Source organism: Hibiscus syriacus, unplaced genomic scaffold (assembly GCF_006381635.1).
Source record: "Hibiscus syriacus cultivar Baekdansim isolate YM2019G1 unplaced genomic scaffold, ASM638163v2 tig00110888_pilon, whole genome shotgun sequence".
Lineage (NCBI taxonomy): Eukaryota > Viridiplantae > Streptophyta > Magnoliopsida > Malvales > Malvaceae > Hibiscus > Hibiscus syriacus.
Genome location: NW_024062898.1, coordinates 269745 through 285677, shown reverse-complemented (window position 1 = coordinate 285677; position 15933 = coordinate 269745). Strand labels below are relative to the sequence as shown.

The 15933-nt window shown below is 31.7% G+C and overlaps 1 protein-coding gene and 1 pseudogene across 1 annotated transcript; both read right to left on the bottom strand.

The window, feature by feature from the left end:
• Positions 1-2908: 2908 nt before the first annotated feature.
• On the bottom strand, positions 2909-3638 carry LOC120144299 (BAG family molecular chaperone regulator 2-like). Its single transcript, XM_039158401.1, has 3 exons — positions 3573-3638; positions 3322-3525; positions 2909-3232 (listed from the first exon to the last, which is right to left on the bottom strand). Exons 1-3 carry the CDS (start codon positions 3628-3630, stop codon positions 3000-3002), a joined length of 495 nt encoding a protein of 164 aa, XP_039014332.1. The 5' UTR covers positions 3631-3638; the 3' UTR covers positions 2909-2999.
• Positions 3639-9891: 6253 nt separating this feature from the next.
• Positions 9892-15745, bottom strand: LOC120144306 (annotated as a pseudogene).
• Between the last annotated feature and the right edge of the window lie 188 nt (positions 15746-15933).

Below are 15933 nucleotides of genomic sequence, written 5' to 3'. Positions count from 1 at the left end.
TTCCTCGTCACTCTGCAACATTCCTCCATGGCTCAACTTCCCCAACTTTTATTTATCCTTTTCATACTCCAATGCTCTCCGATTGAACCCCGAAACCTCCATAAACAATGAATCATTTTATAGTAGTAACCCCGAAACCTTTTCATACACATAAAGCTTTGCTGGTCTTGTTGCGGGCTGTCAGTTCGACCATGATCGTTTTGTCGACGACACAACCACGATTACTGAAAATGAAGTGCGGACATAACCGGTCGGTTCGACCTCCCACACACGAGCCCCCGACGATGAGAACAAATTAAATGGCTGACGGTAGCATAACAAGAATAACAACAGCCCATATGTGTGAAACCAGTGCTATCGAACGATAGTAACAACACCCCAACAAGATAGAACACACCGGTTTAACTCTTCCGCACGAAGCCGACGTCGAATGGCCACGAGCTCGGAGTGTGGCGATGGTGTAACTCAAGATTTTATTACCAAGTAAAAGTGAACGATGATCAAACGTCCAAGCGAAGAGAAGTTTGCAACATGGGAATGACGGGGCGATGGATGGCTTCACCGGTAATGAACCACGACGTGAACGACATTGACCCTTTTGAAAGATGTGAACGATGCACGATGGGAGAAGGAAAACAAAGAAAGAATAATGGTTTCACCAGTGATAAAGAATAATGGTTTCACCATGATGACCCATAGTTTCTCCAGTGATGAACCATAGTTTCTCCATTGATGAACTTTAGTGCCTCTTTAGTGGAGTTTAAGCTCTTTTTCCATGCTAATTAAGCTTGGCCTTGGTCATTAGTGGAGTTAAAAGCTTCACCCGTGATGAATCATTATTACTTCAAGGCTCCTCGTGGACATCCAGTTGTCGACCAGATTTTAACCCCGATGAATGTTGTACCGATTGCATGGGAAGAAAGTGAAGGGAATAGAGGGAAGAAGAGAAACAGAGGGAAGATGAGAGGGAAAATAATTTCTTTTTGGTTTGGGGAAGATGAGAAGATGAGAGGGAAGAGAAGAATGAGAGGGAAAATCATTTTTTTATATTATACCCATATCAGGTGGCATTTAACGACCGAAATTAACATCCTGTCACGACCTGATCCAAATTGAGTTACGGAATAAAGCGTTAGACACCAAACTAAAAAAAAAAGATATACATTGGGCACCTTTTTGACGTTTAAGCCTAAATATAAATACACCATATTCAAGTCTCTCAAGTTTTTTCTATGGGTCTGTTTGGTTCTTGAAAATATAGACTATTTTCATTTTCATTTTCTTAGAAAATAAAAAATATTTAAGAAAACGTGTTCGGTTGTAAAATTAGAAAATGATTTCTGGAAAATGAAAACAAAAGTAAGTGAAAAAATGAAAACATAAAAATATGTTTTCAGTATTTTCGTTAAAATTGTTTTGAAAATTTTAGAAATAGAAAAACACGAGATGTAGATTTTTAACTAAAATTGTATCGATTCAAATCGTTTTAATAACAATTTTTTAACTTAATGGAAGCTGAAACCCTCAAACTTTATAAAAAAACAATATGCTCCCTAAACTTTTTTTACACTCAATTTGGTCCTTAAAATCATTTTTAATAATTTAATTTTTTAGCATTTTCATATTTAATTTATTAAATATCTTAATAATTGTTTATATTTTATATTTTAAATTTAAATAATATTTTAATTTTCTAAAAATTAATTAAGTTTTTAAACTTTCTAAAAGAATCAATTAGGCCCTCAAATTTAGCCAAAAATCAATTTAAGTCCATCTACCCCATCATCTTTCATCATGTACTACCACAACTATATCTTGAACTATCACATCAATATTGTAGATTGTCATGTAAGTTTTATGAACTGTCATGTAAGCCTTGTGATGGTCAACATTTGATTATGTTAGTCAAAGAGTTAGATTCATTTGTTTCTCAGTTTAAGGGTAACATTGAGTGAAGAAAAAGTTCAAGGGCTACACTAATTTTTTCCCCAAAAGTTTAAGGGCCTTTAAATACCACTAAACATATTTTCTATTTTAATGACACTTTTATGTGCTATTGTTGACAACAATATTTCTTTTATGTATTTATTAAATTTAATTGATGTCCAATATGCTTTAACATTATATTCTTATTATAAATTAAAATAATTTTTGTGTTATAAAATTTCTTATCAACTTTATTCTTTTATATTTGCACAATTCACATATTAAATTTGTGTAATGATTTTTTTAATAATTATATTTTAATATATTTATTTAATAATTATTTGTTCATCATTTTTTTTAAAAATAGATACTAAATATATTTTAACTATTATTATTTATGAATTCAAATTTTCATTTATATTAACCAAACATGTTTTTTTTTAATTTTTAAAAACTGAAAACTATTTTCTGAAAATAAAAAACATAAAACAAAAACAGAAAATATTTTCCAGAACTAAACAGGTCCTAAAATTTTCAATAACTTATCGAATATACTTTTAAATTAAATATATAAAAACTATATAATATAAAAATCAAAATTGCTTTAAAACAGAAGGATTGAAGGAATGTAATTCCTGTCAATGGGACCATATGTGTTTGGGCACGCAAATGTACAACCTAGGAATGATTTTCAAATATGAAATATTTTTCCTTCAGTTGTTATTTAATGATATTGGTAATGATTTTGACTCTTCGACGGACCTATCTTTCGGCTTAAGAGTTTTATTGAAGTATATTACCCTTCAATGGCCAGCTTTTCATTATCCCTTCATAATTCACATTTAAATATTATTCTCATCTAATTGTAATAAACTTTCAATAATAAATCTATTCAAAAGTTAGATTATCGTCTAAATTGATAAAAATTCGAGTCAAATGATAAATAATATTTTTATAATTTTGAGTCGAATCAAAGTGAGGTTTATACTGAAATTCAGCTATGTAGTTTGGATACAATCAAGTCCCTAACCTAATCAATCTGAGATGTAGTTCATAATATGATGAGTAGACTGTCATACACTAATGGTGCGATAAGCAGTGGGAATTTTTTGGTTTGTTGATCTCGATCTATGAAGCTTCTTCATCTCTTTAATGGCTGGATCTTGTAGTAAAACCACTTTGTCTTTGTTCCCAACACCAACCATGTGTAAATAGTCATCATCTTCCCTTTCTTTCCCTTTGAACAATACCCTTTGCTCTCTTGGCTCCAAACCCGTCACCAATGACAATATCATCTTCAACTCCCCTGCCAAAAAAAAAAAACTCTAATTCCATTAACCAATGTTTATTCAGATATCGAGATTCGAATTTTGAAAAAGAAAATTAAAGGCTTACCGAACGTAGAAGTTGCTTCGATTGAGATATCATGCCATTGAGAAACGGTGGATGCTCTAACGACGATCATACCTTCCCCAACGCTCGAACCGGTCTCCCGCTTTTGGACGAGCATCCCACCAGGTCTAAGTTCCCATTTGATTTCAGTAATAGTAGTAGTATTATTATGTCCGACACCCTTTTCACCAGCTTTTACGTTGCCACCTCCATTTCCAAACTTAAACCCTTTTCACCAGCTTTTACGTTGCCACCTCCATTTCCAAACTTAAAGCTGCCTCTGCAAAACTTCTTAGACTTCAACTTCATCATGTCTATCTCTTTGTTGATCAAAAGGTTTGAGCAGGTATAGATGGGACGAGAAAGTAGTAGCCTAGGGGGTTATATAATAGAAGACAGTAGCACATGGGTGGTGGGTGCCTATGCAGCACGCTTGGTGTATTGGCGGTCCCAACCCCTAACGCACATAATCGAAAAGCATGGGCCGTCTGAAAAATATATTTTGCTGATTCAATTCATGCTCTTTAGGAATATTATTTTGGTTGGATTTTTGGAATAATACAACATATCCCTCCTTATGTTTAGATCTAAGTAATGTTTGTTAGTTATTGATTATATATATATATATTTTATACACTCAATTTTGAGCTTTTTTTTATATATATAATAATATCATATAGTTTTAGAAATATTTTTTTTTGTTTTTTAAAATATTTAGTTTTAAGAAAAATGGTTTTTGAAATACACATATAATAAATAGTTTTTTAAAATATATATAATAAATAGTTTTGAAAACATTTTGAAAATATATAGTTTTTGAAAACATTTTGAAAATATATATAAGATATAGTTTTTGAAAACATTTTGAAAATATATATATAATATATAGTTTTTGAAAACTTATATAATATATAGTTTTGAAAACATTTTTGAAAACATATATAATATATAGTTTTGAAAACATATATAATATATAGTTTTGAAAACATTTTTAAAATTATATATATAATATATAGTTTTAAAATATTTTTGAAAATATATATATTATATAGTTTTAAAAATAATATTTTTGAAAATATATATAATATATTATTATTATTTTATTATTTAATGTTTTATATTATATTATATTTAGTTTATTTTATTTTATTCGGTCCAGGTCCAGCAAGGGTGTGGGCTGCCCAACCGGGTAGGCAGGCCTGACCCAACAAGCCCACTCGAATTAGGGTTTCTACACTTAACAAAGGGCGTCGCACGTGAGTAGCAGCCATTGGATCTGGTCAAAACAATCCAACAATAGATCGAAAAATCCAAAAGAAACCTACCGGCTGAACAACGGCCAACCGATAAAATCGTCATGCAATTGAGCCTCGGCTAAATCGGGATTGCACTATCACGTTTAGCCGGTCAACAACAACAAACCCGAGCAAATCGGGGACGAGGGGAACCACCCCTCCAAAGCTGGAAACAGTCCTATTGGGGGCTATATAAATACCACACCAGACATAAGACAACACACGACAAAAAACAACAAGATCGAAACACATCAGAAAACATCGAAGTAACACAAACAGAAAATACCAGAAATACCAAGCATCAAACAACCAAGCAAATCACAAGAAAAACATTAAAAGCAAGCGGAAAACCATCGGTCGTCGTTGAGTAAGGCCGAGGGACTAAAGTGCAAATATGAGATTTTTAAATTATTTTTGCAATCCCTGTAAGTTTGAAGTGTAATTTATTTTGGTCACCTGTTGCAATTTTGTCTCTGAATTTTCAATTTATTCAATTTAATCCTTGTTTTCATTTCTTATATTTTGCAAATTTGTCCCCTAACTTTTTATTTTTCTCTTGTAGCTCATTTTTAGCATCAATTTGATCCATGAATTTCAATTTATTCGAATTTAGTCCTTTAAGTTTTTATTTCGTTCTTTTTCTACTTTTTTTGTTATTTAATTTAACATTCCTTTTTTTTCTCCATTTTAAAAATTAACATTTTTACTCTTTTTATCATTTATTTATTTGTTTGTTTGTTTTCTTTAAAATTTCATTTTTTATTTTATTTTTTAAATTATTCTTTCTGTTAATATGATTTTATTTATCTATTTATTTTTAACCCTTTTTTAAAACCTTTTTTTCCTCTTTTATTTAATATTTATTTATTTTAATTTTTCAATTTAACATTTTTTTGGCTTTTTCAGTAGTAATTTCAATCGATCAAAGGTAAAAAATTCGAATTGAATTTTTAAATTTTAATTTTTGCAATTACGACAACCGACAAATTAAATGGTACCGAAAGGGCAGTTCAAGGGTGCTAATCCTTCATTGATTGTAATTGACTCCCGAATCTGACATATTTCTGGTAAAACGCAGATCAGGTAAGATGGTGTCTGATCAACCTAAATATTTTTTAAATGATCGGTGGCGACTCTAACGTATTTTATTTAAGTCGAAGCCTAATTCAGGGCACACCTGAAAGACTGTTGTGACATATATATATATATTAGTTTAGGGACATAATTGTTTAAATACAAGATTTTTAAGAAGATAAATTCTCTTTTATCATTAAGATTATTTAAATGGTAAGTAACTTGATATTGCTTAAGTAGGTATCGAGTTGTAGTTCTTGTATATGCAAAAAAAAAATCCCGTTGGGAGATTTACACATCAAAACTAGATGTGAAGACACGATTTAATCCAGATTAATTAGGGCGAAGCTTTGGAATCGAAAGGACATATATATATATATATATATATATCAAGAGAGTAAAATTAAGATATAAGAATCACATAAAATTACATAATGCAATAATTTTTTTTTGAGGTCCTCCCCATTTTTTATATCAAGTTATTAAATCATTGGTTATGGGAAATAAAATAATTAAGTAATTATTTGAAGATCTGTTTCTAATTAACTATCTTTTCTTATGTCAATAATTTTTAGAGTATATAGTTAAAAAATTTCAGTTGGCATTCTTTATCCTTCTTAAGTTGTGGGTTGTTAAATACTTATTAGGAGCGAAGATTTTCATCCTTCTCTTAGTGTAATTTAAAAAAAAAAAACTTTTTTATTTAATTAGTTTGAGAAATCACATACAAACAAACGGTTCACCTATTTATTGCATATATATATATATATATATATATAAACTCTTTGTATTATTTGTACATAGAGAATTTAGTTTTCATATTTTTAGTTCTATTAATTTAATTTCTCTATTTTTCATATTTTAAAGTTTAAATTTAATTGTTACTATCATTAAATGTAGATCCATTTACATTTTAAACCAAAAAATTATTAATTATAAGATCGTATAATAACATGTAACTAACTTGACTTTGAAATAAAATTATTTGTTTTAGCAAATAGACTAATTTTAAAATTCTAAATTTAAATGTATAAAAATAAATGAATCTGGAAGCATATTTTAACCATACAAAATCAATTTTCTAAATGGAAATGGTACAAAATGAAAATTATAATAGAATATTTTATAAGATTATATATACATATTAAATTATTACATCCACTCTTCTTATTTTTCAACTCTATTAATAATAAATTATCTAATGAAGTCGTCGTCTATTATGCAAAACTTTATAAACTTGGGCTTGAATTTGAATTTAACTTTGACTTCACTAATGTGTAATATTTTTTCATGATTTTTTTATTAAGTTAGGATGTTATAAGTGGTAATATCCGCTTTAAAGACTATTAATCATTTGATAATGAATAATTAAATATTCTACATTGTTGATACTTTATCTCGGAACCTCTAAAGGTAACAATAATTCTTTTAATCACTGTGATCATTTGATTCACGCATATTATTTACCAAATTAATAAAATAATAATAAATATATTTTATAATTAAATATAAATATTTTTATATGAAAAATCAATCCCAAAGTGAAAAAAATAATATTTAAACCCAACCCGTAAATTATACTACCAAAACCATGAATAAAATATTAATAAAAGTCGCAAACTTTATATTAATCTAAAATTGGTTGGTCAGTTTCATATTTTTAGTTCTATTAATTTAATTTCTCTATTTTTCATATTTAAAGTTAAATTTAATTGTTACTATCATTAAATGTAGATCCATTTACATTTAAACCAAAAAATTTTAATTATAGAGATCGTATATAACATGTAACTAACTTGACTTTGAAATAAAATATTTGTTTTAGCAAATAGACTAATTTTAAATTCTAAATTTAAATGTATAAAATAAATGATCTGAAGCATATTTTAACCATACAAAATCAATTTTCTAATGGAATGGTACAAAATGAAAATTATAATAGAATATTTTATAAGATTATATATACATATTAAATTATTACATCCACTCTTCTTATTTTTCAACTCTATTAATAATAAATTATCTAATGAAGTCGTCGTCTATTATGCAAAACTTTATAAACTTGGGCTTGAATTTGAATTTAACTTTGACTTCACTAATGTGTAATATTTTTTCATGATTTTTTTATTAAGTTAGGATGTATAAGTGGTAATATCCGCTTTAAAGACTATTAATCATTTGATAATGAATAATTAAATATTCTACATTGTTGATACTTTATCTCGGAACCTCTAAAGGTAACAATAATTCTTTTAATCATTGTGATCACTTGATTCACGCATATTATTTACCAAATTAATAAAATAATAATAAATATATTTTATAATTAAATATAAATATTTTTATATGAAAAATCAATCCCAAAGTGAAAAAAATAATATTTAAACCCAACCCGTAAATTATACTACCAAAACCATGAATAAAATATTAAAAAATCGCAAACTTTATATTAATCTAAAAATTGGTTGGTCGGTCAACAACTAAGGAAGTGATGAGTATAAGATTTTTTTGATACCTTGCTTTCTTTGCTTTTACTCCTTTCTATTAGTCGCAATCATTTATTTGGGAACTTTTCATCATTGGGAGATTATACAATAATTTAGATAGGGTTAATTTTAGTTAGGTGGGTCTTGTTTTTTGAGATGTCTTGAGGGTTTACCTTGTATTTATGGTGGTGCCATTCAAACTCTCAACCCATGTGGGAGGAGATTGAGATTCCCTTCTTATCCCTCAACTATTCAATGGATGCTTTTTTTTTACATATAAGCAATGATTGATCAAGGCATGTACAAAACATTAGGGGTTCGAGCACCATAGATGTTAGGGGTGTGAGCGTTAATGTCTAAAGGTTAAGAGTTATCTTTAAACAAATATTGTCGTGTCCTTAGCCAGATTAACAAAAAAAAATTGTCCAACTATGATTGAGTTTCAATTCTTATAATATACCCCATTTCCAATCCAAGTCGATAATGAGTATTGCAAAGAAAAGACACAGAAAACATGGACGGTGGTTGAATTTTGGTTTGCCTAAAAACTCGTTGCAATCTATTTTCTTATTTTTCATATTACAATCCCTCTATTTAATAAAACATGGAAGGTGTTGTTGGACAATCTTTTTTAGCTAATAATATATATATATATATATATTGTGGATGAATATGATCAACATTACAAATAGCAGAATCCTTGAGGAAATCATATAAGAGTAGTTATGAGGGGCATGAATATGATGAAACATATTTCATCATTTTAAGTTCGAAGCATGTGAAGAAATAATAGCAAAGTAATCCCCAAAAAGGCCAATGCAAGCACGTTCATTTTGGGACCATGCCAAGACACGCCCTGGGATATAATAGAAAGAAATGAATGCTCCACGACAATTCCACGTACACCCTTAAATACGTTCCACATTCATCCACGTCATCAAACTTACTTTAAAAAGCGTATACAATCCACGGCACTGCAGCTGCCCCAACTGAAAGTCCCAAAATACACCTCCTTATCTCTCGGCTGCCACTTTCTATTTAAAGCCCATTTCAGTCATTTAATAAATAGATAAAATAAAAAAGATCATCATAAATACTCATTTTTCAACCGCCATTGCGCTTCCCGTTTCCGATTTTTCATTTCCTCGAACAATGGCGACCAATTTGATTCGTCGAGCGATAAATATTACGTTGCGCTTGTCGCCGTCGACGGTTTGCACGGAAACTCTCATATGCAGATGGATAAGTGACAGTCGTGACGAATACACAAAGGAGAGATTTTGGATGCCATAAACGACGAGTTTAAGCTGTATCATTGCCATACAATATTAAACTGCGCTCGTGCTTTCCCCAAGGGCTCCAACACATCAAGCAGCTTCAGCTCACGGGTGGTGCTTAAAGTTTCATACTTTACAATAATTTGTTGTGTATTTAAACTAGTTAATCTGGATTTTTCTCCTCGAGCAGTTTGTTTCATGTTGATGATGCCAATAACCGTATTCTGTATTTAGAACCCTTTTTCATTTGGTATAATGTCAAATTTGATCATTTAGAGCTAGTCTATGTATGTTAATGCTTATATGAGATCTAAACAGATAAGTTCCCTTTCACTTGATACGTACTCCAGTTTCCTTAACCTGTTTCAGGTTTTTGAATGCCCTTAAATTTCAGAAAATTCTTTAATAATAATTAATATTTATGTAGTCTTAATCGCTTTCTCGAGGCACATGAATGTTGTGGCAATATGTTATTAAATAATAGTAATAACAGAAAGAAATACTGCATACAAATAAGAATTTGCTAAGTTTGGAAGGGAGTTTTTGTTTTACAGCCTCTCCACTTCATCCAATTCTAGACATCCTGCATTAGAATTTAGTGGTATTGTGGGATTCATACAACTGACATGTGAAATTTTACAATCTTGTTAAGCCTTATGCATTCTGGATATTTGGTGATGTATTCTCGTGAGCACATGAAGCAACTGTTCTTAATTGAAGACTTCCCATGAGGGGGAGAGTTTTTGCTTTCAGAAATGCTTGCTTTGCTGGGAGTGGACTTTCTTCCTAGGGCCGGTGATTTTGGTTTTGTGAATGTAACCTATGAAGAGGAACAACAGAAAGTATACAGGAATAATTTAGCTACGAATTAATATTATAGAACCAGGTTGAACAAGATAACTAGTTTACCTTCTGAATCTGATCTTTGGGTGTTGTTTCTTTATAAAAATCTGGCAATGGTCTTGCCTTGAAGCAAAAGCATTGTCGTAGTTTCTTGAGTTCGGTCCCTGCTTTTTCCTGCAACAATATCTTTTAACTCAGATATGCTCTACTTGAATTCATCATTTGATACTACAAAGAAAATAAAACCTTGAGAGTTGTTTGCTGCTGTAATTTTTGTTCCCGAGTAACATTGAATTTCTCTTCAAGCCTTTGAAAAAAGATGGAGAAAATGGTAAACTTAAAGCAGCTCTTTCTTCAGTTCTCAAACTGAAGGATGCAAGTATACCAGGTGACTGTGATTTGTTTCTACGGCCACTCAAAATCCTTGAACAAATGGCTGAAAAAGCAACAAGAAAAAGCAACAAGAAAAATTATGACTTCAGTCCCTTTTGAAGAATTTAAAGTAATCAAAGAAAAAAAAAGGTCTCTAACTCTTTAGGAAGAAAGCTCCATTTTCCACGAGCTGTTTTGCTGACACTGGCTGAGGAATTAACTGGTGTTCTAGCACTGTAATGCATGCAATCATGCATTTGATAAAGGGTTTTTAAAGATAAATGTTACAAACATTTCCTATTTTCAATAACTATAACCTTTTTTTACTTTTATATCAGACCAAGGGGTAGCTGAGGATTGTTTCAGTTTTCCACTTATAGAAGCCTGCAGTAGATGAAAACCCAGTTTATCTACCATGGCAACTAGAACTAGAAAAAAATAGTAAATTTTAAAACGAAAATAGAACCTTGCTTGGAGTCCTTAAAGGTTTTGGACGTTCTTTAGATGCTTTGGAGCTCAAATCAATTCTTGAACCATTGATCTTCGTGAAGATTGTGGAAGTTGATTTACTGAACTCTTTTGCAGGGCTGAAGTTGATAGACTTGTGGCTTGATTTTGGTGTTGTCCTCTTTCTTTCAGATATGTCAATTGCAGCAGGCTTCTTGGCCCTTGGAGTGAGATTGTTTCCATTGTTGGGACGCAGTGAAGCCTTGAATTTCGTAGGTGAAGATGGCACCTTGGATGTCCTTGCATTAGCTGACACCTTTGAAGAAGAATGTGAAGGTCTCCTCTTGCATGTTACCTCAGATTCATCTTGATTTGTTTTTCCATTCTGCATCAAAGCAGCAGCAACATTAATCTATGTTACTCAAACTCAAGTACTTAATACACTTCAACCATCGACACATGAATGTTTCAAAATGTGTCGGACATGGTTACTTCAAGAACAATATCGAGCTAAAGCAACATAGATGTAACGGCAAGGACATTGAAATATTGAAATCAAAACAACTAAAATTGAGATTTAGATAAACGTGTTCACCTTAAGTAGAGGTTTCTCCATTTTGTTAGAAATCAAACTTGATTTCTATAAAAGTTGAAAGTCAAACATGACGACAAACACTTGGCAATGAGGAAATATATTTAAAAACGTGGCAAGCAACCAAAATAGATGGGAAACTTCTTGAATTACTTAAGGATTAAGACAATTGTTGCACTATGTTACTTCAATTTTGCTGCCACGTATAAATGCTTAATTAATAAGAATTTTCCTCTTTGGACAGCTGTAATTTTTGACTTTTCAAAGTCCATCCATTCTTATTTTCCACATGTTGAATAATTGTCTTAATCCTTAAGTAATTCAAGAAGTTTTCCATCCATTTTGGTTGTTTGTCACGTTTTTAAATCACTTTCCTCATTGCCTAGTGTTTGTCGTCATGTTTAACTTTCAACTTTCATAGAAATCAAGTTTGATTTCTAACACTCCCCCTCAAACTTGATTTTCCATTCCGATTTTTTCTCCGCTTATCATCTCCAATCAATTCTTCATTTCCTGGGTTTATTTCCTTGTTGATATTTGCCTCTACCTCGGCCTATGAATCATCGTCCACGGCCTGATGTTGGATTGTTTTCACTTATTTGATTGGTGGTTGGTCATATGACACCAATCAAATAAGTGAAAACAATCCAACATCAGGCCGTGGACGAGGATTCAGAGGTAGATATCAACAAGGAAATAAATCTCAGAAAATAAAGAATCGATTGGAGATGATAAGCGGAGAAAAACTCAGAATGAAAAATCAATTTTGAGGGGGAGTGTTAGAAATCAAACTTGATTTCTATGAAAGTTGAAAGTCAAACATGACGGTAAACACTTGGCAATGAGGAAAGTGATTTAAAAACGTGGCAAGCAACCAAAATGGATGGGAAACATAAGAATTGATGAACTTTGAAAAAGTCAAAATTGCAGCTGTCAAAAAAGGAGAATTCTAGCATGACGGCAAAGCAAAACAACACTTGAAGAAAGTAAATGCTTAATTATTAATCTTAAGTGAGGCGGTAACAAGGTCAAAGTTGGCAGCAAATGAAATGCTTATTAATTAAGTATTTATTCGTGGTAGCAGCTAAGATGTGTTGGCATCATAATTGAAGTAACATGTTGCAACAATTGTGTTAATTATTAAGTAATTCAAGAAGTTTCTCATCCATTTTGATTGCTTGCCACGTTTTTAAATCACTTTCCACATTGCCAAGTGTTTACCGTCATGTTTGACTTTCAACTTTCATAGAAATCAAGTTTGATTTCTAACACTCCCCTCAAACTTGATTTTTCATTCCGAGTTTTTCTCCGCTTATCATCTCCAATCGATTATTCATTCTAGGGTTTATTTCTTTGTTGATATCTGTCTCAGCCTCGGCCTCTGAATCCTCGTCCACAACCTGATGCTTGATTGTTTTCACTTATTTGATTAGTGGTTGGTCATATGACACCAATCAAATAAGTGAAAACAATCCAACATCAGGCCGTGGACGAGGATTCAGAGGCCAAGGTAGAGATAGATATCAACAAGGAAATAAATCTCAGAAAATGAAGATTTGATTAGAGATGATAAGCAGAAAAACTCATAATGAAAAATCAAGTTTGAGGGAGTGTGTTAGAAATCAAACTTGATTTCTATGAAAGTTGAAAGTCAAACATGACGACAAGCACTTGGCAATGAGGAAAGCGATTTAAAAACGTGGCAAGCAACTAAAATAATTGGGAAACTTCTTGAATTACCTAAGGATTAAGACAATTATTCAGCATGTGGAGAATAAGAATGGATGGACTTTGAAAAGTCAAAAATTGTAGCTGTCCAAAAAGGAGAATTCTAGCATGACGACAAAGTAAGAAAATACTTGAAGTAATTATTAATCTTAAGTGAGGCGGTAACAAGGTCAAAGTTGGCAGCAAATGAAATGCTTATTAATTAAGCATTTATACGTGACAACAGCTAAGATGTGTTGGCAGCATAATTAAAGTAACATGTTGCAACAAGAAAACTCTAGAGATTGAGAGAAGAAAGGCGGCAATGAAGGACAACAAAAGTAGGCGGTTTATTAACTATTATAAATATATGAAATGTATGAGATATAATACAAATGAAAGAAAAATGAATGAGTAAAAGTTTAGAAAAGTAAGGACGAGAAATAGCTTAGCAAAGTTATGAGAAATAGGGTAAAGCTTAACAAAGTTTAGAATAGCGAGGTTGTGTTTGTAAACAAGCCGCAACTAGTGTTTTAGTATTAAGGTAACGTCGTTGTAAGGTATTTTGTCTCGTATTAATAATAGTTCGAGTTTTATAAATTATCGAATGCCCACCTACGCTTCCAACAAGTGGTATCAAAACCCACCTACGCTTCCGACAGTGGTATCGATACCACTTGTTGGAAGTATAGGTGGACATTTGATAATTTATAAAATTCGAACTATTATTAATACAAGGCAAAATACGTTCCAACGATGTTACCTCAATACTACAACACTACAACACATTTGAGTTCCTTCACTGAGCTCCAATTCTTCATCATATTCATTAGTTGACACCTTTGAGGAAGAAGATTGTGAAGGTGTTTCTTGCTTGTTACCTCAGATTCATCTTGATTGGTTTTCCCATTCTGCATCACATTAGCAACAATTTTTAAGTTTTTCATGTATTTAGAGAGGTATATCTTCATTCTCATGTTCGAAAATGTATCGAAAACATAGAGTGACATAAAATTGTTTACCATAAGTAGAGGCTTCTCCATTTGAGTTCCTTCACTGAGCTCCAATTCTTTATCATCTCAAATTTTAGCCTTATAAACAACCCCACTCTTTTGAAAAGACTGATTTTTCATGTCATTCTCCAAAAGAACTTGGGTTCATTAACTGAAGCAGCTGCTATCCCCATATCTGTGCTCTTAAACTTCACAAATTCTGAATTAGTCTCTTTACATTCATAAGTTGAGCCAGTTTCTGGACCTTGAGCTTTAGTTTCAGTAGCATTAATGGCTACACCATTCTTGGCTTGTTCAAGCTACGCGGCTGCTTTCCTAGCAGCAAGGGTCTAATAGTGAGCTTCAAAGAAAGCTTTCTTTTGAGCACAGAACCAGGCCTTGCATATCTCTCAGCTTCTTCAACATATTTGTTATAAGAAAACGTTGACCATTTCCCAAGACAGGGACTCCGACATGAATCTCCCGAATGATATCGACTGTCCAAGAACTGGTTTCCCTGAAGGGGAAAACCCCCAGAAAGAACCCATTTTTGAAAAGTTGGAAGCTTTAAGTTGAGAAAATCTAAAAGAATGCCCATGAAAGCTTCACTGTAAAATCTAAAGGAAGAATCTTTACTGGCTTTGAATGAATTATTAGCATAAATTAATATGATAATGAATGGAACTGACCTCCTTGGAATCATTGGGAATGCCTGCAGTATAAGAAAATGGTTGCATGAGACAAGCTGAGTCTCCCGTGTCTGCAAATATCTCCAAACCACAAATGACCCAAATCTTTAACAATTATTCTTTGCAGTGTCTCCCACAAACTATTGAAAAAGGGATTTTTTTTATAAAAAAACAAAACATTTAAATTTGAAATTCAAACGATAATAGCACTAGTGGAGATGAAAAAAGTGAAGTTGAGATTTTCTCAATTTATTTTATTATCTAAAGTGGGGTCAAAAACACAACGAGCTTCCATGTTTAATTACAAAAAGACTTGTTTTTTTTTCATATTGAGACCCACTTGTTGAAAAACTCCATTAACGTCCATATTGTTGGGATTTTTTTTTTGAATTTGGATGCTGAACAAGAGCCTCCAACATGTTTTCAAGTTTGGTCTGGATTGTGGTTGGCTTTGATGCTTAAATTTGGAGCATGATTTTTGGCAGTATGTTTACCCAAGTTTTGCCACAACACAAAGTGAAGGGTGTTAGGTTCTCTTGGATGTTCCAAGCTGAACCACCAGTGGTTGAAACATCAAAAACTATGTCCACTTTAGGGGATTTAATTGTTGGGAATTCTTGCAAGTTTTGCTTACAATCTGTCATCAAAACCATCGTTCTTCGAGTGTGTACAAAATTGAGTAGATATACTCTAGCTTTCAGGAAGGTGGCAAATGGCAATGGAAATACATAATCTCAAGCATCCATCCATCATCATACATGGAGTTTAGCTTACTCTAATTCTAATATTGAGTTTCAATATTATCCTTTGCTAATTATCTTTTTATGGGTAAATTCTGTTA

What these genes read in the sequence shown, in the direction of transcription:
- LOC120144299 (XM_039158401.1), bottom strand. Translation starts at nt 3,630, where the DNA reads ATGATGAAGTTGAAGTCTAAGAAGTTTTGCAGAGGCAGCTTTAAGTTT. An exon ending in CTTTAAGTTTGGAAATGGAG is followed by an intron (nt 3,526 to 3,572) that starts GTGGCAACGTAA and finishes TTGGAAATGGAG; the next exon opens with GTGGCAACGTAAAAGCTGGT. An exon ending in CGAAGCAACTTCTACGTTCG is followed by an intron (nt 3,233 to 3,321) that starts GTAAGCCTTTAA and finishes TTTTTTTGGCAG; the next exon opens with GGGAGTTGAAGATGATATTG.